The sequence below is a fragment of the Amblyomma maculatum genome, chromosome 10, assembly GCF_055883805.1.
Source record: "Amblyomma maculatum isolate TAMU_Amacu chromosome 10, ASM5588380v1, whole genome shotgun sequence".
In the NCBI taxonomy this organism is placed as follows: Eukaryota; Metazoa; Arthropoda; class Arachnida; order Ixodida; family Ixodidae; genus Amblyomma; species Amblyomma maculatum.
In genome coordinates this window covers 137,010,610-137,030,789 of record NC_139353.1, presented here as the reverse complement: position 1 = coordinate 137,030,789, position 20,180 = coordinate 137,010,610, and the positions used below count along the sequence as shown (strand labels likewise).

Here is a 20,180-nt window from a genome sequence, read left to right as displayed (position 1 = left end):
CTACGGGCAGGTGTCGTGTGCAGTCAAGATGGCCGCGGTCTGCTGACGCTTGAGTCTGTCTTTGGGTTCGGTGCTTGCCAGTTCTCGCGGACAGCAAAACTGTTTTCTGCCGTTTGTTCTAGCGAGCAGCAAGAATGACGCTGCGTTACCTATCGGAAGACGACAGCTTTGAAAGTTACGCAAGATTTCTGCGACGCGCGACTGAACTTGTTTACGGCGGTGTTTACAAGGCACCGGCGGTGTCTCGTCTCCGGCATCTCACCGACAGGCAGAATCCGCTCGAATACTACACAGAAGGCAATCGAAACGCGAGGACAAAACCAACAAAATGCAGCGACGCGCGGCGACGATGGCGATGTGACCTCTCGACGCCGGTCAGATGTTACGACGGTTGCCAGACTGAGTTTGCTTTCCCGTCCAATACAGCGCTTTTGTCATTCTTTTTTTGGTGCTTAACCAAACAAATAGAATTTATGGCCAGATGTATCGATGAAACTATAAAGTTAACAACGCTAGCAGTATACTTTAGCAATACAGTGCATATTTTTTGCATCTTTTGCGTATAGTCTCGAAACCAGCACTCTTTTCGGTTCGGCCTCCTTTGCTGAGGCGCTCCTTAGGCAGGGAAGGCGATGGGGAGCTTCTGGAATACGCATTTGCCTTCTGGGGGCGCCTTACGTTTAGGGAGCATGGAGGGCTCCTTGCGGAAGGTTAGGAAGCGGTCTAAAGTTAGGAGCGTTTCAGAATCCGGGCCTTAGGTACCTAGAGTTTGGAGATACACCGCAGCAAAACAGCAGCATTGAAAAGCAGGTAAAGGAGGCAGAAAGGAAAATGTGGGAGGAAACAATGCAAGGAAAATCAGCATTGGGTATGCTTGGGGTATGTATAGAACTCGAAAACAGGATATAAAGAAAGAAAGTTTATTCGACAACTCACGAGGGAGCTCATTGCTGTTTGAGGCTAGGACAGGGGCCCTCAGAACAAAAACGTACAGGAAAAAATTTCAGGAAGTAGATATATTATGCGCGGCGTGCGGAACTGAGGAGGAAACAACGGAACATGTTGTTCTAAGGTGCCAAAAACTTCGTCCTGCCCTTCCCGCGGAAAAAGCGGCAGATCTGGAGAGAGCGCTGGGATTTGCTGGGGAAGATGGACGAATGGATGAGGAACGCGTTCTGATAACAAAAGAGAGGTTAGAGGATTGGTGGAAAAAGTCAAGAGAATAAAGAGAGGAAAAAAAGGGAGGGGGGCAGATACGGGCGAATTAGAAGCTAAAAATGGGGAAGAGATAAATATATTTCTTTTAATTTTTTGGCTAGGCAGCGCAAGCTGTCGTCCGATACAAAGGGCAGAGCCACTATCATCCATCCATCTATCCATCGAGTTTTAGCCATAGAGTTAATACAAAGACTCTTTTAGCCGCTCCCCTCCTCCAAACAGTGCCAACACGGTGCAGGTTGTTCTGCCCTGTTCGATACGATACCGCTCGCTGCTGCATTTTCCCTCGCCCGTTTCGTTTTCGCGCACGCAGAGAGTACCACCATAGCCTGTACCACCATCACCACCCTGCTCCGAGTCCATTCTGTGTGCTGCGCCGTTTCTACAGTCTTGCCTTCTTTCGCGCAACCTATCGCACACTGACTGCTTCCCGCTCGTCTGCAGTTCAGTAGTTCATGGTGCGGCGAAAATGCACGACCTCTAGAAGAGGTCGTTGTGGAGGTTGGTTGGACGGCAGCCGGTTGGAACGCTGTTACGTCGTTGGATGTGCGCGTAGTGAGTGGAGTCAAATTTCTACTCGGCACAGCTTGCCAAGAAATTGTGCCTTGAAGCGTATCTGGCTGCAACGCATCGGACTTCCATATAGTCCAGACACGCGTGCGGTGGTCTGTGGGAGACACTTTGCTCTGGATGACTATTTGCACGATCCAAGGGCACTGCAGGCAGTGAACTTCCATTTTAGACGTCAGCTGAAGCCAGGCACGATACCGACGCTTTTCCTTCCCAATGGTACGGTAAGTAGAACTTCACCAAACATTACTTCGCGATGACTGTTATGTTCACATTTTTTTTTATTATTATTGGATTGGAAAACATTTATTGTCAGCAATGACCGATTTGAGGGCGCTACACTTAGATGGCCTCAAGTCCGTTGCACTCGGCGACCTTTTGAGCCCACTCAGTAGCCCGAACTTGCGTTAACGGGTCTGAGCTGGCCAGTATAGCCTCCCACCGCTCTAAAGAAGGGACTGGTAGGGTAGTAGGTCCGCTGGTGGCGGCGCTTTTTTGCAGCTGCATAATATATGATCGTATCCTGCTATTTCGCTGCAGTGTTTACGATTTGGATTCTATTGTGCTGGGTACATATGCGCTAATTTAGATGGGCTGAAGAAGGTACGCGTCTGGAGCCGACGCCAGATTACTTCCTGCCTTTTGTCTAGTTTCTTGTCTCGTGGAGGATATATCCGCCTTTCTAGTTTAAAGTGATTAGTGCAGTCATGAAATGAGAAGTGCATCTCGAGAAATTGGGGGAATCAACCTGGCTCACTGCTCGGCTGTCATAACCTCGAGCTATACTGTGAGCCAACTCGTTTCCTTTGTTCCCCTAGTGTGCCGGCGCCCATATTAATTCCACCTCTTTTTGGTTTCAGTCTTTATATCTTAAAATTCGCTCTCTCTCTTTGGAGATCATGCCCCTCGCAAAATTGTTTATAGCAGATTTGGAGTCGCTAAATTATGGTAACGGCTTTCGTGCTGACCATCGCCATGGCGTTAGCTGCCTCCTCCGCTGTCCCCGAGTTGTTTGTTTTTATTGAACCTGCCATTAATGTTTTACCCGAGTCGTTCACGCCCACAATAGCAAAAGAGTTTCCTCCTTTGTATTCTGCCGCGTCTACATAAACAGTGTATTTAGAGCCTTCTAACTTGGCCTCAAGGGCCGTTGCTCTTGCTTTTCTCTTGCCTTCATGAAAAGCAGGGTGCATGTTTTTTGGTAGTAGTGAGTGCATCCCTTACTTCAGTCGGCAGTTTTACTTGTGCATGTTTTCAATATGAACTGCATCGTCACGGCAGATACATGCATTTTATGTATTCCTGCAGCCTGAACGCACACCTGAGCCAGCGACCCGCACCCGAGACGAAACAAGGCCAAAATGCACCAAAATTATCAAGGTACGCCGAAGTGATATTTTTATTAGGATGTGTCAGTACGCACTGTCGAATATTCATAAATATACAAAGTTCGAAATGTAGAAATTCGTAAACAATCCCTCAGAGGCAGCAAGCGTTAGATAATATAAAAAAAAAATGTATTAGGCTGTAGAAAAACAAAATTGCATTCTAAGCATCCTGTATTGCAAAGAAATTTTATGAGTAACATAATTTCTTCTACAAAAAAATTATCCTGTTATAGCCATACGCTTTATGTCACCTTTTTTTTCCAGCCCCAGATTCCACAATCTGGAGCCAAGAGCAAGGCAATCGTGGCAGCTGCATCTTGCAAAGTAAGTGGCAGATTCTAAGTTTTACAGTTGATCAATGTAAAAACAGATCCATGTCTAGGAGCGGACATTCCTAGAGCTATAAGAAACTAAATTTTTCGGCAATGTTTCACTTTTTGACTTAGTTATTTTTATCTACGAATGTATCATATTACATCTGTCATCATTTGAGGAATGCAATGTAGTGTCAGCACAGAATAAAATAATAAAAGCTCTACAAAATTTAAACCAAGGTATTTTCTTCATAGGTTGCCGCAGGCCGATGCGCTTCTTCAAAGAAAACAGCCACCCGGACTTCAAGTGACCGAGCAACAAGCGAGGCAAGCACTCAAACTGCAACAAGACTGCGCACAGTTACATCGCAGATGCAGTGGGATTTCGCCAGAGGTATTGAAATTGGTAAGCGTGTATGCTTTGTAAAACAACGAAGAGATCTGTTATTGATAGTTGCATGTATTCATATCTTATATTATGTAATTGCTATAATGAATGCTTTGTATTCTTGTAAAAAAAACATGTACAGTGCAGCCCGAGTAGTACTTACAGAACACAAAAATAACCAGGTGTGTACTGCTTCATCTTCATGTATGTGAAGTAAGAGAATATTGGAACCTGCGGAGTGATTTCACTTCAGTAACACATAAACATTATGCAGGCACGCAGGCAGACTTTTCTGTCAAGGTGCTGATGACAGCAACTGTTCAGACCGACAGTTTTGATGGAGCACTGCCAGTAACAGGAACACCAGAGTGATTATCGATTTGACAGTACTGCGGTGGGGTTGCCAAGCACGCTCTTCAACACCTGTACAATTGACATCATTTTGAAATGAAGAGGCATCAGAAGACCAAGTGGATGTTGATGAGACAGTGCCAGCTAAGAATGACTGCACCTACATGCCTTCAAAGCAACCCTGAACAGCACTTTTTTGAGGTATGTTACATTGAACCGTCTAGTCTGTGTGGAATATGCTCAATGCTCCTGTCTCCTGATTTCCTTTCGGTTCTGGTGCATTTCTTTCTGTCTCGGATACTTAGCCTTACTCTGCATCATACCATCATACTGCACTCAGTAGTTTCTTGCATAAATGAAGTCAAAAATACATTCCACTCTTATAAGGACGCAAACAGAAAGAGGTGAATCATAACTTCAGTATATAATATTGCCGCGAAACCTTCAAAACAGTATTTGTTGTTTTTTAACAGCCGCCAGCATACAGGCTTATCACTCTGATTCTGGACCGCGTATCAGTTCTGTAATCTTTGTTTGTTAATGCTCGATGTCGCGAGTCACGCCTTTATCAGTTTTGTTGTAGTGCAAGATTCACCGAGATCTGTCTCGAAGGTTCCGGCCACTCGGGTGTCTTTCCACAATGTTCTAGCCCGTGCTGGTAGCTGTTTGCGACGTTATCTAGGTTGTTCTGTGCAGCCTTTAAATTGAGCGTTGACGAGTGTGACGGGCATTCTTTGTCCGACGACCGACGAGCACGTTTGTTGCTATCGCCGCCGCCGAGTTGCTTAGTTGTTTTGCAGTCGCAAGTCAGCCCAATAAAGAGTTTCTTCAGTGCAATCATCGACCCTTCATTTGTGTCGTCGACCTTGTCACCCCTACGTGACAATATATATAGCTGCATAAAACAGTATATACATTTATTATAGTACACAGCATAACACATGATCTTCTTATGTTGTGCAAAAGAATGTAAAACTGTCAAAACAGGAGAGGGAAACAGGCTCGCACGTCAGGCGGAGCAAATTGTATATCTACAGTGAACTCCTCTTAAACAGGACTTGAAGGGGATTCAGAAAGTGTTGCATTTATAAGAAGTTTCATTTAAGCAAAGTACACAAATTTCGTGATGCAAAACTTTATTCAAATTGTTCCAAGCCTTACTGTTGTGGGTGCAAAGAAAAAAATGAATCAATCTTAGTTTGCTTAACATTCTTCAATTGCTTTTTAACGAAGTAAGTGTGCATACTCGACAAGCTTGGCAGAAATTCAACACACCCCTCATGTTCAAAGTAGTGTTGCAAAAGTGCAACAGCATCTTTAGCTGCACTGTCTGGCACTGCACTTAGCTCAGGGTCCTCACACTCGTCACTGGAGGAGGAGGACCGGTCGTCGGCTTGCACCTCGGCAATCATTTCTTGAAGACTTTCCTCACGACAGGTGTGCACGTGGGCATCCACAGCCTCATAGTCCTGTCGCGAAAAAGGAGCAGAGGGCACTACCTGCCTGAATATAGTGTCGGCTTCTACAGCTTCTGTATCGGTAGCACTAGCCTCTTCATGAGGTAATGGTTCATGAGCTTTGAAGTCTGCATGGTGGAAGCACCTCTGCACTGTTGTCGCCTGCACTTGTTCCCAGGCACAGACCATGATATGTATCGCCGACAGCAAGTCAATGCTGTAGTCCTTGCCACTGTCGGCACAAAGCAGCATGCGGTGGAGCAGCTGGCGGCGGTACTGCACTTTGATATTCTGTATCACCCCCTGATCCATAGGTTGTACCAATGCAGTTGCATTGGCAGGCAGAAACTCGAGGCTGATAGACTTCAGTCCTTCCACTTGGCCATGGGCAGGGCAATTATCGACAATGAAAACAACTTTCCTGCCCTGCTTAGTAAACCTTGCATCTTCCTCTTGCAGCCAGTTCTCAAAAATTGCCATGGTCATCCATGCTTTACCATTGGCAGTGTACGTCACAGAAAGACTTCGCGTTCCTTTGAAGCAACGTGGGTGCTTTGCCTTCCCGACTACCAGCAGTTTCAGTTTTTCGTCCCCTGCCATGTTCGCGCCCACGAGCACCGTAATGCGCTCCTTACTGCGCTTCCCACCAGTGCAGGCTTCGCCTTTGTAGGCCAGTGTCTTAGATGGAAGTGCTTTATAGAAAAGGCCCATCTCATCAATGTTGAACACGTCTCGTGGCTCATAGCTGCTTAAAATATCCTGCAGTGGCCCCTGTTGCCAGTCGGGTCACAAGTCTTTGTCCACGGAAGCACTTTCACCGGAGATTGTCTTAAAGACTAGGCCATGGCGCTTTTTAAAACGGCTGAGCCATCCATCGCTGCCGCAGAAGTTGTTGGCTCCTAGTTGCAGGGCTATCTCCCGCGCCTTTTGCTCCAGAATGGGACCGCTTCTCGGAAAATTAGCGCTCCGCGCACGCTTAAACCATAAAAAGAGAACCTTTTCTAATTCCTCATGCAGCGTTGTCCTCATCCGCATTCGGCTTGAAGCAAAAGTCCCAGTCTTCACAGCTCCTTGTATAGCGGCCTTGTTCTTCAATATCCGTGACTGAGTTGACTTCGGGATGTTGAACTTCTTCGCAACTTCTGTTTTCGACAGGCCGCTTCGCTCAAGCTCCTGAAGAACTTGTAATTTCTTCTCAAGCGAGAGCGCTTTGTGTGGTCGTTTCTGAACGTTCTCCATCACGACCAAGCATCGACCTCGCGTAGGCCTAAAGGCCGTTTCACATGATGCGATTCTCGCCGCAGCAGAGTGCGATTTCAGCCACACAGCGACAGAAGGGCACGCCACTTCCGTCGCAGAGCGGCTGCAGCAGACTTCCAACATGTTGGTCGCACGCCACTCCCGTCGCAGCGATCGTTGCGAACGAGACAGCCGCCAGCCTATGGAATTCAGCCTGTGACTGTTGTACCTAGCTGCGTACAAAACGAAAAAGTTAAAAATGTCTATTTTGCATAAAGTGTTTTATATTTTGATAAAAAACATAAATTAAATACTACATTTAATCTTACGCGTGTTCTACCTTTATTGTTCGTAAAATACGATGGTGCCGCCGCTCGTGCTGCATCGACAGAAATCGCTGGTGCCGCAAGCATGTGAAAGGGCTGTTGTGATTTGCGCCGCAACGACACTGCGACTGGACCGAAATTTTTCGTGCGCGTCGCACCATGTGAAACGGCCTTAACGTAGAGCACCGGGACGACACACGACACGACGATCTGGCATGGCGGCAGCAACGATGGCTACTGGATTGGCTTGCCTCAGCTGTAGTTCTGGCTGTGAAGTATTTGTTCATGGTTGTGAGATTACCGTTGCCATGTGCGAGAACATATTCGCTGGTCAGATTCCGAATGTCCAGCTTTTGTGCCGTTTAACCGAGGGTAGCAAATAGGCGGAGTTTCAATTAACCGAATAATTTTACTGTGTTGGCATAGAAATCCAACCAAATAACGCTACTTAATTCCATTTATCCGAAATTTTCATTTAACAGAGTTTCGTTTATTGGGCGTCCACTTATCATGAGCAAGAAGAAAAACAGTTCAGTTCAGTCGTGTCCGACTCTTCGTGACCCTATAAACCATGTCAGGCCACGCTTTCCGGTCTCTCACTATCTTTATGACATCACATAACTTCATCTGCAGCGCCTCGAGGATACCGTCTAACCATCGCGTTCGCTGCCTACCCCTTCTCTGACGACCCTCAATCTTTCCCAACATCAAATCTTTCTCCAGCGACTCCTCTCTTCTCATCAGATGACCAAAGTAGCTGAGCTTTAACTTTAAAATTTGACCCTCCAATGAGCAGTCGGGGTTTATGGTCGCCAGTATCAACTGATTTGATCTTCTGGCAGTCCAAGGAACTCTCAAGAGTCTCCGCCAGCACCACAATTCAAACGCTTCAATTCTTCGGCGGTCACCCTTCTTCACAGTCCAACTCTCGTATCCATACATCACAACTGGAAAGACCATAGCACGAGTTATACGGATCTTGGTTGGCAGACTAATGTCTCTGCTCTTTACTAGGCGGTCAAGGCTAACCATGGCTCTCTTGCCCAGAAGCAGGCGTCTCCTAATTTCATGGCTGCAGTCTCCTTCCGGGGTAATCTTGGAGCCCAAGAAGAGAAAATCTGTCACAGCTTCCACTTCTTGTCCCTTGATGCTCCAGGACTTGATAGGGCAAGACGCCATGAGCTTTGTCTTTTTAATGTTCAGTTTAAGCATAAACTTCTCACTCTCTTCTTGTACGCGCATCAGAAGTCTCTTGAGTTCCACTTTACTTTCTGCCATTAAAGTGGTATCATCCGCATATCTCAGGTTGTTGATACGTTTTCCAGCAATCTTCACTCCAGCTGAAGACTCGTCCAGACCGGCCTTCCTCATGATGCACTCAGCATATAGGTGAAATAGGCAGGGCGACAGTATGCAGCCTTGTCTCACTCCTTTCTCAATCGGAAACCAATCAGTAAGACCATGCTCAGTTCTGACTGTGGCCTCTTGCCCTTCATACAGGTTCCTGAGGAGACAGATGAGGTGAATTGGAACTCCCATCTCCTGGAGAGCTTGCCACAGTTTGCTGTGATCTACGCAGTCAAACGCTTTCGCATAATAAATAAAGCAGAAGTAGATGGGTTTCTGGAACACTCTTGCTTTTTCCATGATCCAGCGAAGGTTGGCAATTTGGTCTCTAGAAGGACATTTGGGTCCTTCTTGTACAGTTCTTCTGTGTATTCCTGCCACCTTTTCTTTATCTCTGAGGCTTCAGTGAGGTCCTTGCCTCGTTTGTCCTTTATCACGCCCAGCTTAGCACAGAAGCTTCCTTTGATATCTTTGATTATCTTATACAGAGCTCTTGTGTTCCTTAATTGGCTGTCGTCCTCAATTGATTGGCACTGTATGTTCAGAAAGGCATTCTTATCTCTCCTTGCTATTTTCTGAAAATCTGCATTGAGAACCTTGCATCTTTCTCTTTCCCCCATAACTTTTGCCATCCTCCTTTCCTCAGCTATTTGCAAAGCCTCTTCAGATAACCAGTTTGCTTTCTTGCATTTCTTTTGCTTTGGAACTACCTTAGTAGCAACTTGTATTATATCACGAACACCAGTCCACATCTCTTCAGGCTCTCTGTCTTCTAGATCTAATTCTTGAAATCGATTCCTCACTTCCACAGCATATTCTGATCATACCTGAAAAGCCTTCTAGTTTTCTGCGTTTTCCTCAATCGAAGCTTAATTTTGGCAACAAGAAGCTGATGATCAGTGCCACAATCGGCCCCAGGCCTTGTTTTTACTGCTTGTATAGCGCTTCTCCATCTCTGCCGGCAAAGAATAAAATCGATCTGATTCCTGTACAGACCGTCCGGTGAAGTCCATGTGTACAGGCGCCTCTTGTGCTGTTGAAAATGATTATTCGCTATGGTCAGATTGTTTTCTTGACAGAACTCTACTAGCCTCTGCCCAGCTTCATTTGGTTCACCAAGACCGAACTTGCCTGTAATTCCGGATATTTGTTCACTCCCGACTTTAGCATTCCAGTCTCCTATGAGAAGAACTACATCTGATGATGGAGTGCAGTCTAAAAGGCATTGCTGGTCCGCATAAAATCTCTGAACGTCAGCTTCTTCAGCAGTAGTGGTTGGTTCATAGACTTGGATAACTGTTACGTTGAAAGGGTGACCTTGGATCCGAAGTGAAATCATTCGGTCGTTTTTGGGGTTGACCCTAGCACTGCTTTGCCCATTCTTCTGTTTACTATGAGAGCGACCCCATTCCTTCTCTTGGAAGAAAAACACTGACATCCAAAACGTACTCCTCAGCAAAAAATGAAATAATGAGAGGAAGAGGGATTTCAGAATGAAATATGGTGAGGTGAAGTAAACCAGGCAGCAAATGCAAATTAAGACAGCACTGGAGGTTCCAGCAGCAGTAATGAATCTCAGAGATGAAACAAATGAAACACAAAGCATGCATCAGCTGTGTTGCAAAATTGAAGTACGAACAAAAGGCATCACAAGGTTATTAGCTGAGCACTTTTTTTCAAGTTGTTCGAACATGATAATGCATGATTAATTTAAAACTTTCAGACATATTTACGAGAATGTCAAACATAAACCAAGCTGCTGAACACCTTACTCTGACACGTTCATCTTCAGAATGACATCGGGATTAATCTTTAGTGTTACAGCTAAGGCTGATTTGTGGGTCTTCTTACATCATATGTGATGCTTTCATTTGCAGTGACTACGTGGAACAAGAACGGGTGCCTTATACATCCATACATCTGGAGAACACTGCTACACCATCCACATGCAGTATGTCTGAACCCAGCTGAAGCAGTACGCGACGAAAGAAAGTTCATAAAGTTCATTGTTTTTGAAATTTGCTTGCAGCAACTGCTGCCCTCTTGCTCTCCCAAATGTCACAAGATGTGGATTGCAATGCTTTCATTAACCGGGTCACTGGTCACTGCAAAAAGCACGTGTCAACAGCGTCAGAATGCGGCAACGTGGCAAAGTCAGCCACTTATTGGTGCCAAACCAGCTGGAAATGTGCTGCTGGCAGCAGGTCTGCTGTTCTGTGGCTGCCCCATGGCCGCAGCACTTCGCTGGCTACAATCCATAAACAGTCAAACAGTAAACTACAGACGGTCTTTCCTTTACCAAGGCCTCTACTTGGTGCCAGCTGTGAGCAAGGTAAGTGTTGCGTATGCAGTGCTGTCTGCACTGAACAGTTTTCTGAGCTAACGAGTACTTTCTGAGGAAAAGCACAGCGCAGTGCTTTCTTTTATAATTTGCAACGAAGCAATGAATGATAGCTGTAAATATCAAGCAGTAGCATTATTTTCTTATACTTGAAGTCGGTTTATAAGTGGTTTAAAACTTGCCCAAAAATCATATTATCCCAAACGGGCCACAAAAGGTCTTCAATGAAGCATACTTGGCACACAACTTAAATTTTATTACCGTGCTTTGAATATCCTGTCATTTTGTGCTAGACCTTTTGTTTCTTAGTGTCCAGAAGCAAGTTTTTCCGAAACAGTAAAACGAGTCAGAGTTTCATTCCTTCACTCCCCACTCGGGGAAAAATCCGCGAAGAGCGTCTGAATCTTCGCACTGTGCCAACTTCACCCTGAATATCACCGCCGCAGTAGATCTGGTCCAAAGATATAAATGAAGATGTTATGGGATCTTGGCAGGCTCTTGTTATGATCTTGTTATGATCAGGGATAGTGAGAAACTGCAGGACTCACTACGAAAATTTGAAAAGAGCTAATTCTGAAAGACAAAAGCTGGGAAGAGCGGTTCATTACGCGAGCCAATATTGCTGAAACATTGGCCGCGGCTACTATCGCCCCCCGCTAGCACTTTTTTGCTGCCTCTCGGAGAGATTTTCGAAACCACGCGAGATTTTAATGCATTTTCGCGATTGTATTATCTAAACGCATGTGAAAATTCGATCACATTAGCCGTACAAAAATGCATTGCCTATGTAGAACATCGGCGGGAACAAAAAAAATTACGCCAGAAAATGCACCAACTTAAATTGTATTAACGAGATTTCACTGTATTTGCCTTATATGAAGAGGGATGCGCAGGATTCAGTTGGAAATTTACCAAGACGATTTACAATCTGAATTAATGCAGTTGAATGGCAAAAATTAATGAAATTGTCTGTGTGGTCCACATATCGGCGGTAGCAATAAGATATTATGCTGTCCACGTTATGGCCAAGAACGAGTGTAAACACAAAATGCGTTGCAAGAAAAGCATAGTGCATTCTAGAACAAGGGTCATGACATTGCAACCTTAATTACAAGAACAGTTACTAGAAGTTATATCACAGCTATACTATTTTTTTTAGAACTAAAACTCTAATAGACCAAATTATCAGCACTCAAGCTAAAATCAGACAAACCCATTTGTAGCTAATTACTACTATTGTCCAACAACAACAACCCTGAAACAGCAGCTAGAAGCACAGGGAAATGCAGCATAATCTTTATTTGATGCCTGCTGGGGATGCCAAGGATGGCATATATATGATTTTGCATTTTTTTTTTTTTTTTGCCGTTTTACCACGAGCAGCAAGATCATCTTTTGGAACAAACAGCTGGCGAGGAACTTGACTTAGCCGGGGATGGTCGTTGTGACTCTCCAGACCACAGTGTCAAGTACATGACATACTCTACTTGACACGACGACTAACCGCATCCTGCACTGCAAACAAGTACAAGTCAGAGAGGTAAGAAAATGAAAAATAGCTGAAATTAATGACGTCAGTTCCGCAGTTTTAATATGAGCGTTCTTATGCAGTCGGCCGCTGTGCCTAACAGCAATTCCATGGAAAACGAAGGATTCAAAAGGAGCCTGAAGAAGCTTGAAAATGCTGGCACCTGCGTTCGATCCTTCACTTCAGGTATTTGAACATGGTCGTTTAACTTAAGATGAATAATATGCTCCCTTATTTTGGCACACATCTTCTCATATATATGTTCACACTACAGAAAAACGATAATTCACAAAAAGAAACAGGCAAACAATTGTACTAGAATGTACTAAGAGGGCAGAAGACCTAAGCCAAAGAATACCAGGTGTGCACAAATGTTGGAGTTTTCGAAGACGAAATGATGCAACTATGAAGAAAATCGACATGTTACGACATATTGAATGCCTGTTAACGACTGCAAGTGTTAAGAAACGGGCGATTGCGAAAATCTTGTTGCCTTTTCTTTCTTAAACACAATGTATAATAACTGCAGTGAAATTAAAACTAAATCAATCCCGCACCACAGGCGTAAAAAAAAAATTAGTGGTCACATTCTTCAAAACTTCATTAGGAGAATTAGCCTCGCCGCGACTTTGCGGTTTCTAGTTACGACATACTATTCCGCCATGTTTGGTCATCTCTCCCGTTTTGCAGTTACTACAGGCTATTACTCCTGTTGACACGTGACAGACAACTGAAAACAAAATGATGGATAGTAAAACCTGCCTAGGTCGGAGCTCAAAAAATGTTAGAATATATTCAAATTATTCTAATGCTAGTTAGAAAGCCCCAACTCAGAAAAAAATAATTGCTGAAAATATGACATCATAACTGAAACTGTGGTCAAGGTACTTTTGGCTTAGCGACAGGAGCGCTCCTAATGGGCCAATTTTTTTATTAAGCCAAAATGCAGACTGGGCAAATGACAGATTAAGGTTTTGTGTGCACCAATAAAAAGGAACAGATGCCAAAATTCTTAAATGACAATTCGCCTTGTTTCTATGACATCTCGACAGGCAAAGCAGGTGCATTTACTTTCCTTTATAATCTTTGTAGCATCACGCAAGTTTTATTTTCTGTAGGTCTGTGAGAGATTCCAGACACATGCGTGGGCTTTTACTGCAATTTCTCTAACACTTCCGTTTCTCTGTTGCCGCATATCCCTGATGCGGTAGGAAGCGCCTAAAAGGCATGCGCGACGCTCAATGCTCAAACAGAGGCGCATGGGGTGATGGTCGATCTTCCCGGGCCCCTGAATGGTCGCAGGGGCTGGGGCTTGCACGTTGACGAGGCTGCTTACTTTGGGCCTTGTTTGAAGAGAAGTACAAGCTGCGCGAGAATTCGCCGCCGAGTGACAGTCGAGCCAACTAATTGCTACCAGATGCGTCAGAACTGCACGACGAGCGCCCGATTCAGAAGTTTTGGCGACCAGAAACTACTGCTAGATGTGGCGCGTGAGCCGATAGGGCGCTCTTGAAGCAGGGAAATAAGCGTGCAGTACTGATCCAACTGACGACTACAATATGGGCTGAAAAGAAGCTGAGAACCTGTATTTTGAGGGTTTCCCACGGGATGGGCGACCATGTCCCAAAGAAGGCAAATGCCGCCAGACCGGGCGGGGGCGGCCCAGACGCCCGAAGGCACGAGCGACTGACAGCCGTCCTTGGGAAAGACTGCCAGACAGAGGGGGTACGGCCATTGTCCACCGATGGCAACTGGTCTGTTTGGGGGCGATAATTTCCTGAATTCCGAAAGACGCCAAAGCCGGGGAATCGCTAGAAACCGTGGGAACGGGTCGGTCGGCCTATATGCGTTTTCATTTCTCTCTGGCAGCAGAGAGAAATTTCCCTAAACGCTTTAAAACTGTTGGGCCAATCGAAGGGTGATATCTGCTATGGTTTGCCGCATTTTCGAAGTGAATGCGATGTTCTCTTCGCGTTGTGTACTTTTTTTAGGGGGGAATGTTGTGTGGATGCCGTGTCACATGAGTTATGAACCAATAACCTGGTAAATTTACCGTAATAGCGTGATCTGCAATGTGCACCGGGCTCCTTTATAACCTGACCCTAGAGCCCGGAAAAGGGGTCTGGGCTGAGGTCAGATGTAATGCATCTTCGGCCATGCTAGGTGCCTGCATTCTTGTTAGCCATTTTTATGAATTTTTGTTGTATCTCTTTGCTGTAAAATTGTTTCGGAGTGCCTAAACTTGTAATGAAGCAAATTTTTAGCATAAAAATTCAAATTTAATCCCTCATTTCTGGAACCGTATAAGTTGCCTTCAAGGCCATCTCACTCTTATCCTATGCTCGTTTACTCTTTAGATCGGCATCCTGGAATACGGGCCCACATATGAAAAAAGTGGCCAGAGCTGAGGCACTTCTTTGATGTGTGGCACATTGCTAAAGGTATGTGTTAACATAATCTATGAAGTAACTATCTCTGACTATATACACGGTGTTTCTTACAGGTCTTAGGAAGAAATTGAAAGCTGCTAGCAAAAGCCAACACTGTGGCTTCATCAATGCGTGGATACAAAGTGTGGTCAACCACCTTTATTATGTGGCTGCAGCCAGAAATGGAGACGCGGACCTAATAATGAGTATATGGCGCAGCTTACTCAATCATATCTGCAATGAGCACTCTGGACACGAGGGTACATTTACGCAATGCTTGCACGGACCCCTTGAGAACAAAGCATGGCTACAGCGAGGTAAATATTTCATTTTTAAAATTTCTAGTGCAATTTTTATTATGCAGCTAGTGCATCAAAGTATATAGATTTCAAGTAACAAATATTTACTTCGTATCCACTCGTTGCAGCAATAGGGCCAAAAGGAAATCTAGACAGCTTTTTTTCACGAGTTTTGCAATTCGTGTGAAAATCCAGGTGGGGTCAGATTTTTTACTTATGGAGTTTCTCAGCAAGCTGTTTAACTTTATGTAGCCCTCAGGCTGCAGTCAGGTGGATGCAGATTAATAATTACCTGGGGCAGAACCACTGACCTTTTATTTTTATTTTTTGCGCCGCCGCTGAGTTAGGGGTCGCGAACTTCGCAAGTCACGAAAGGCGGGGGATGAGAGACGGCGGCTGCCGGCGGAGGAAGCAATGCTACTTATTGATCATGATGGGAGAACGGCAAGGGTACAGTAATATGAGCAGCATGTGACGTTTGGTGCTTTGCGTTTCTCCTTTTTCTCGCTCAGTGAGAGAGCTCCCTGCTCAGTTTCAATCACACTGCCGAAGCTTTTCAATTTTGCTTAGCTGGTTCCACAGCTTCGCGCCATCGCTGATCTTGGCGGCTTACCAACATGCTGTGCGCTGGTAGCACTCCCGCGTGCCTACATTTTGATCAGATCTCCTGCGAGGGTGACACACTCGGCTCAGTTGGCGTAGTGGCAAGATTTAGATACTCTTCGCGGCATTGTCGTGGGTGCGCAGCTAAGCGATGAAATTGCGATTCGTTTTTACTAAGTCTCGGAAACGTTTGCTTATGTACACTAGAAAAAAAAAAATTCAGTTCAAATTTTGACAGATTATTCAAAACGAGTTATTAAAAGTAAAGCACGCAATATCACGAGTAGTGAGGTGTTCCGGTATGTGCAAGATTCAGCGCCAGAAAGACCACTCAGTAGTAATGTCTGACAGTTCAAGCCATTTTTTACAACTTATGCAATTGCAGTCTGAAGCTTATAACACTAGTAGCAACTCTTCCCATGTCAGTCCTGCAATAATGCAATGAGAGACTATTTTTTTCAACAGCAACCAGGATTACAAGTAGAGGCTAGACAGCCCAGGGATAAGGGCAAGGTACAGAATTTTTACTGTGAAGTGTTCTATATCCCTGTCACACGGCCGACTCGGAACTACCTTGAACTTCCTTGGTCTAAAGGAGCGCAAGGGAATCGCAGGGAGTTTCGCCTTAAAGGAGTTGTCCCCGTGTCACACGGCTTGCAACGAGCTTCTCAGAGCAGCCAACAGGGGGCCATTAGGCGCTGTTTATTTTGCACAAAGATATAAAAAATAATGTCCAAAACAAACTGAAATATTTTTTATACTACTATTTTCCTCGCAAAATGCAATTAGCTTTAGTCATATCAATATAAAAGAACACACATTTGCTGAAAACAACGACCATGCTCTAAACATAGCCATTTTTTCCGCTCTGCTGGACACCATGCGCGGCGTTGTGCAATATGTGGTGCAGTCGCGACAATTAAACGCAACTAACCGAGTTAGAATACAATTTTATGCAATAAAAACTAATATATTTAGGAGTAAAAATTACATTATTGAAGAAATATGTTATTTAATGACTCGGAAGCAAAGCACATTGGAAACGAGAGTACTCCCTTCGCCCATCAATGGAGATCGTCGATCTCCTTTGCTTCAAAACTCCATTTAACTTCCTTCCATAATGGACTGCCGTGTGACACGGCACGTATCTCCCTCGAGGTAATGGCTACCTTGGTTGAAGGGAGTTGAAAGGAGTTCAGCCGTGTCCGTGTGACAGAGGTATTATTCACTATACAGACTCTCCAGCCTTCCACAAGATTCGAGCCATCTGGGAATGTCCACGCTTGGTGAGTGATCTGCGTCAGCTCTCCCCCAGAGTTTCAAACATTCTCCTTGGAGGGATTCAGCGGTTTGCTGATCCGGATCGCACCAAAGTCCATAGCATATTCACCACGTGGCATGCTTATTCCCCCTTTTTTTTTTAATTAAGGACACTGCATGATTCCACAACCTCCCTTTAGGACTCTGCTTGCAGCCCTGCACTTTAATGAGAATCCCTCGAGGCAGCAGGCTCGAACTTGAGCTCGAAAAGAGTGTTGGAAAGCCCGTTTAAGCAAAACAAGGAAAGGACACTTTACTGCGCGAAAGATCCAAACAGGACCAACATTTCATAAGTAGAAACTTCTGTTTGTATGCATGCTGCTGAGGAGTGAAGTGGCTCGAATAAAATGCCAGTTACAGGCGCATTATGAAACAGTATATGCCTGGATCCTGTTACAAGGTCCATTCTAGTTTAAAAAGCACCACAGTCCACAGAATATGCATAGAAACCTTCATATTTTAGCCTCAAAATCTATGACAGCCTTTACATTCTTTCAGCCTGAGGGCTGAGCTTTCTTATAAAAATGCTGCTGTTCTCAATAAAGACAGATTAATCCTGTGCTTATATGCCCTATTATCAGGAGTTGATTTTGCAGACAGCACATCTAAAAAGAGCCCCTAGAATAGTCTCATGCATACTTCAGTGAGGCTTCATGGCAGCAGTACATAAGGTCAACTCCCATAAAATGTTTGCTATAGCAAATGGCTTCTCTTGCAAGAGCACAAGTGCTCATCTTCCTTCCATTCGTGGCTAAAGAAAGCAACACAAATGTTCTTTACAGCTATGAAAATGCACAGCAATCTTGACAGCTGCTTTGGTTCCTTGACAGGCTACGTCCGTCAGCTCCTGGGAGATGTCATTAGGCGATGCAGAAATTCATCACACAAGGAAAGCCTCCAACTCATCAGCTGAAAACCCCAGCGAGCCATGATGGATGATTTCCAGCGACCTTCAGTGGAGAGTTTAATCCAAGAACATAAACCAAGATTGACAGAGCACTGACCTCGCTATTTGTGCACAGCAGGGGTTTCATACAAAATGCATAAGATAGTCAAAGCATGGCAGGCGAGTTTACACTGATGTATGCAGTGTTCGAAGTAATCAGGATTATAATAACAGTCGGATGATAATGAGAGTAGTGAAGAGCAGTCGGATGCTCCGCCAGCAGCAAAAAAAAAAAACAAAGTAAAGAAGGTATTGGAAGCACTGGAAGTGTTGAATTCAGTTGGAGGGGATCAGGTAAATGCAGATTTGTTGGCCGCTGGAGAGATCGTAAACGCGATGCCACCCTGTATATACGATGCCTCACAGCCTCAACGGAACCGTAATCAAAGAAGAATGCTAGCATTATCTTAATCCATAAGCAAGAGTATGTGAAGGACTTGAAAGAGTACAGACCGATCAGCTTACTACCTGCCTGTACAAAGTATTCACGAAAGTAATCGCTAAAAGAATCAGGGCAACCTTCAAACTCGGTCAACCAAAGGCTCACGCATGCTTTCGTAAAAGCCAGTCTACAACAAATAATATTTACACTATCAAATGTGTGATAGAAAAATGGTCGAAACATTACCCCTTCACGTAGCATTCATAGATCACAAGAAAGCATTTGAATCCGTTGAAACCTCAGCAGTCATGCAGTAATTTCGAAATCGGGGAGTAGATGAACCTATGGGAAAATACTAGAAGATATCTGCACTGGCTGCACATTTACCATAACCGTACATACAGAAACATAAAAAAAAATTGCTGTAAAGAAAGGTGTTATTATTTCTGTTATTATCTGTGTTATTATGGTGTGTGTGTTATGTTATATCTAAAGAGATTAAAAATTTACCTTGTGTGCCGGAAAGCAGCGTGCAGCCGGTCTCGACACTGATGAATGCGCGGCAGACAGCCGCCGTCGCTGAGCAGACAGCAAAGCTCTGAAATCGAAATTGCGCGGCCTACTATGTTTTCGCCTAGCGATATAGGGTCCTCTCTGTTGTAACGCACGTTGCAATTCGCGGGGGTTTCAATGCAGCATGCAATGAGCTGGGTTTTGACGAGTGAGCATTCCTAGCCATGATGAGTGATTTCAGCAATCTGTTGTGTTCTTTCTGATGAGCATGCTTCAGCAGGTGACATAAAAATAACCTCGACTGGTCCGAATTCACACCGAAGAGTTGCTTCCAGGAAAGCGAGTATGAAACTTCTTAGCCATGACGTGTATCATGTTACTTGATAGCTAGAGGGGAGCATGATCTGGGCTATCACGTGATATGAAGATGATAAAAAGGATGATTGCAATGAAAGCAGAATGATGCGGTAGGAGCAAGACAATGATGGCTCCAGTGGCAGTGGCTCAGCAGGAGTGCCGTGAATAAAGTAGTGTTTACAATGCCCGACAAAAGATGCAGATCATAACCTGTCATTTCTCCACGATCACTTTTTCTACTTATGACACCTCTACTTGATGCCCCTTTAGGTCATAATGACCAAAACAACATAGCGGAGTTAACGCCAAAGGAGTTCGAAGGGATGTGAAGGTAACAGAACGAGTTCCTTGAACGTTATTTAACCCATTATTGAATGTTCAAACAAACAAAAGAATCAGCATTTTAGCTTTGCTGTTGTTCGAAATGGGTGGTAGACAGAGTCGTTCTCATCAGGTATTATTTATAGGAAAGCCCTATTTCGGACTTTAGAGAGTCCAAGCCTATCAGCGTCTGTGTGGCTTGTCCTCGAGTAAATGCTCGGAAAATCTGCGTGCATGTGATGCAGTAGTAGCTGCCTTCGGCAATAACTTGCGGTATCTCTCTACTGCATACATTTTTCTCAGCGTTGGTGCTTGCCACGCACAATCCGCACAAACACCTGTGTACCCAGAGATCGCGCATAACGCACTTAGCCATCATCACAGTGAAGAGACTACGCAAGAAGCAACTTTGGCGCACATGACTGCAGTGCAGAGGAACGACATCAGTGCATCGAGTGCGCAAATGCCAATGCTGTTGACGGAAAAACAGGCACAATGAGCACGTTAATAAGAACATATTACGCACCACTCCATGTCAGCTCC

The 20,180-nt window shown here is 44.7% G+C and overlaps 2 protein-coding genes across 4 annotated transcripts; both read left to right on the top strand.

Annotated features, from left to right (window-relative positions):
• Window positions 1-898: 898 nt before the first annotated feature.
• On the top strand, window positions 899-5,435 carry LOC146177529 (uncharacterized). Its single transcript, XM_084580502.1, has 5 exons — window positions 899-2,012; window positions 3,097-3,168; window positions 3,441-3,500; window positions 3,746-3,896; window positions 4,153-5,435. The coding sequence occupies exons 1-5, from the start codon at window positions 1,674-1,676 to the stop codon at window positions 4,248-4,250; spliced, it is 720 nt and encodes a 239-aa protein (XP_084436628.1). The 5' UTR covers window positions 899-1,673; the 3' UTR covers window positions 4,251-5,435.
• On the top strand, window positions 4,291-19,698 carry LOC146177528 (uncharacterized). Of its 3 annotated transcripts, none has more exons than XM_084580503.1 (8): window positions 4,291-4,430; window positions 10,476-10,930; window positions 12,323-12,479; window positions 12,551-12,653; window positions 14,825-14,908; window positions 14,971-15,213; window positions 17,035-17,084; window positions 17,949-19,698. In XM_084580503.1, the coding sequence occupies exons 6-8, from the start codon at window positions 15,099-15,101 to the stop codon at window positions 18,048-18,050; spliced, it is 267 nt and encodes an 88-aa protein (XP_084436629.1). In that variant the 5' UTR covers window positions 4,291-4,430; window positions 10,476-10,930; window positions 12,323-12,479; window positions 12,551-12,653; window positions 14,825-14,908; window positions 14,971-15,098; the 3' UTR covers window positions 18,051-19,698. The 3 variants fall into 3 exon arrangements, 2 of the variants coding, with proteins under 2 accessions (XP_084436629.1, XP_084436630.1); XM_084580504.1 differs by lacking the exon at window positions 17,949-19,698 and adding an exon at window positions 17,259-17,941; XR_014701044.1 differs by lacking the exon at window positions 17,949-19,698 and having other exon boundaries at window positions 10,476-10,549; window positions 10,628-10,930; window positions 14,971-17,941.
• Window positions 19,699-20,180: the final 482 nt, after the last annotated feature.

What these genes read in the sequence shown, in the direction of transcription:
- LOC146177529 (XM_084580502.1), top strand. Translation starts at nt 1,674, where the DNA reads ATGGTGCGGCGAAAATGCACGACCTCTAGAAGAGGTCGTTGTGGAGGT. An exon ending in TTTTCCTTCCCAATGGTACG is followed by an intron (nt 2,013 to 3,096) that starts GTAAGTAGAACT and finishes GTATTCCTGCAG; the next exon opens with CCTGAACGCACACCTGAGCC. An exon ending in AATGCACCAAAATTATCAAG is followed by an intron (nt 3,169 to 3,440) that starts GTACGCCGAAGT and finishes TTTTTTTTCCAG; the next exon opens with CCCCAGATTCCACAATCTGG.
- LOC146177528 (XM_084580503.1), top strand. Translation starts at nt 15,099, where the DNA reads ATGAGTATATGGCGCAGCTTACTCAATCATATCTGCAATGAGCACTCT. An exon ending in CAAAGCATGGCTACAGCGAG is followed by an intron (nt 15,214 to 17,034) that starts GTAAATATTTCA and finishes TTCACTATACAG; the next exon opens with ACTCTCCAGCCTTCCACAAG. An exon ending in TCTGGGAATGTCCACGCTTG is followed by an intron (nt 17,085 to 17,948) that starts GTGAGTGATCTG and finishes GTTCCTTGACAG; the next exon opens with GCTACGTCCGTCAGCTCCTG.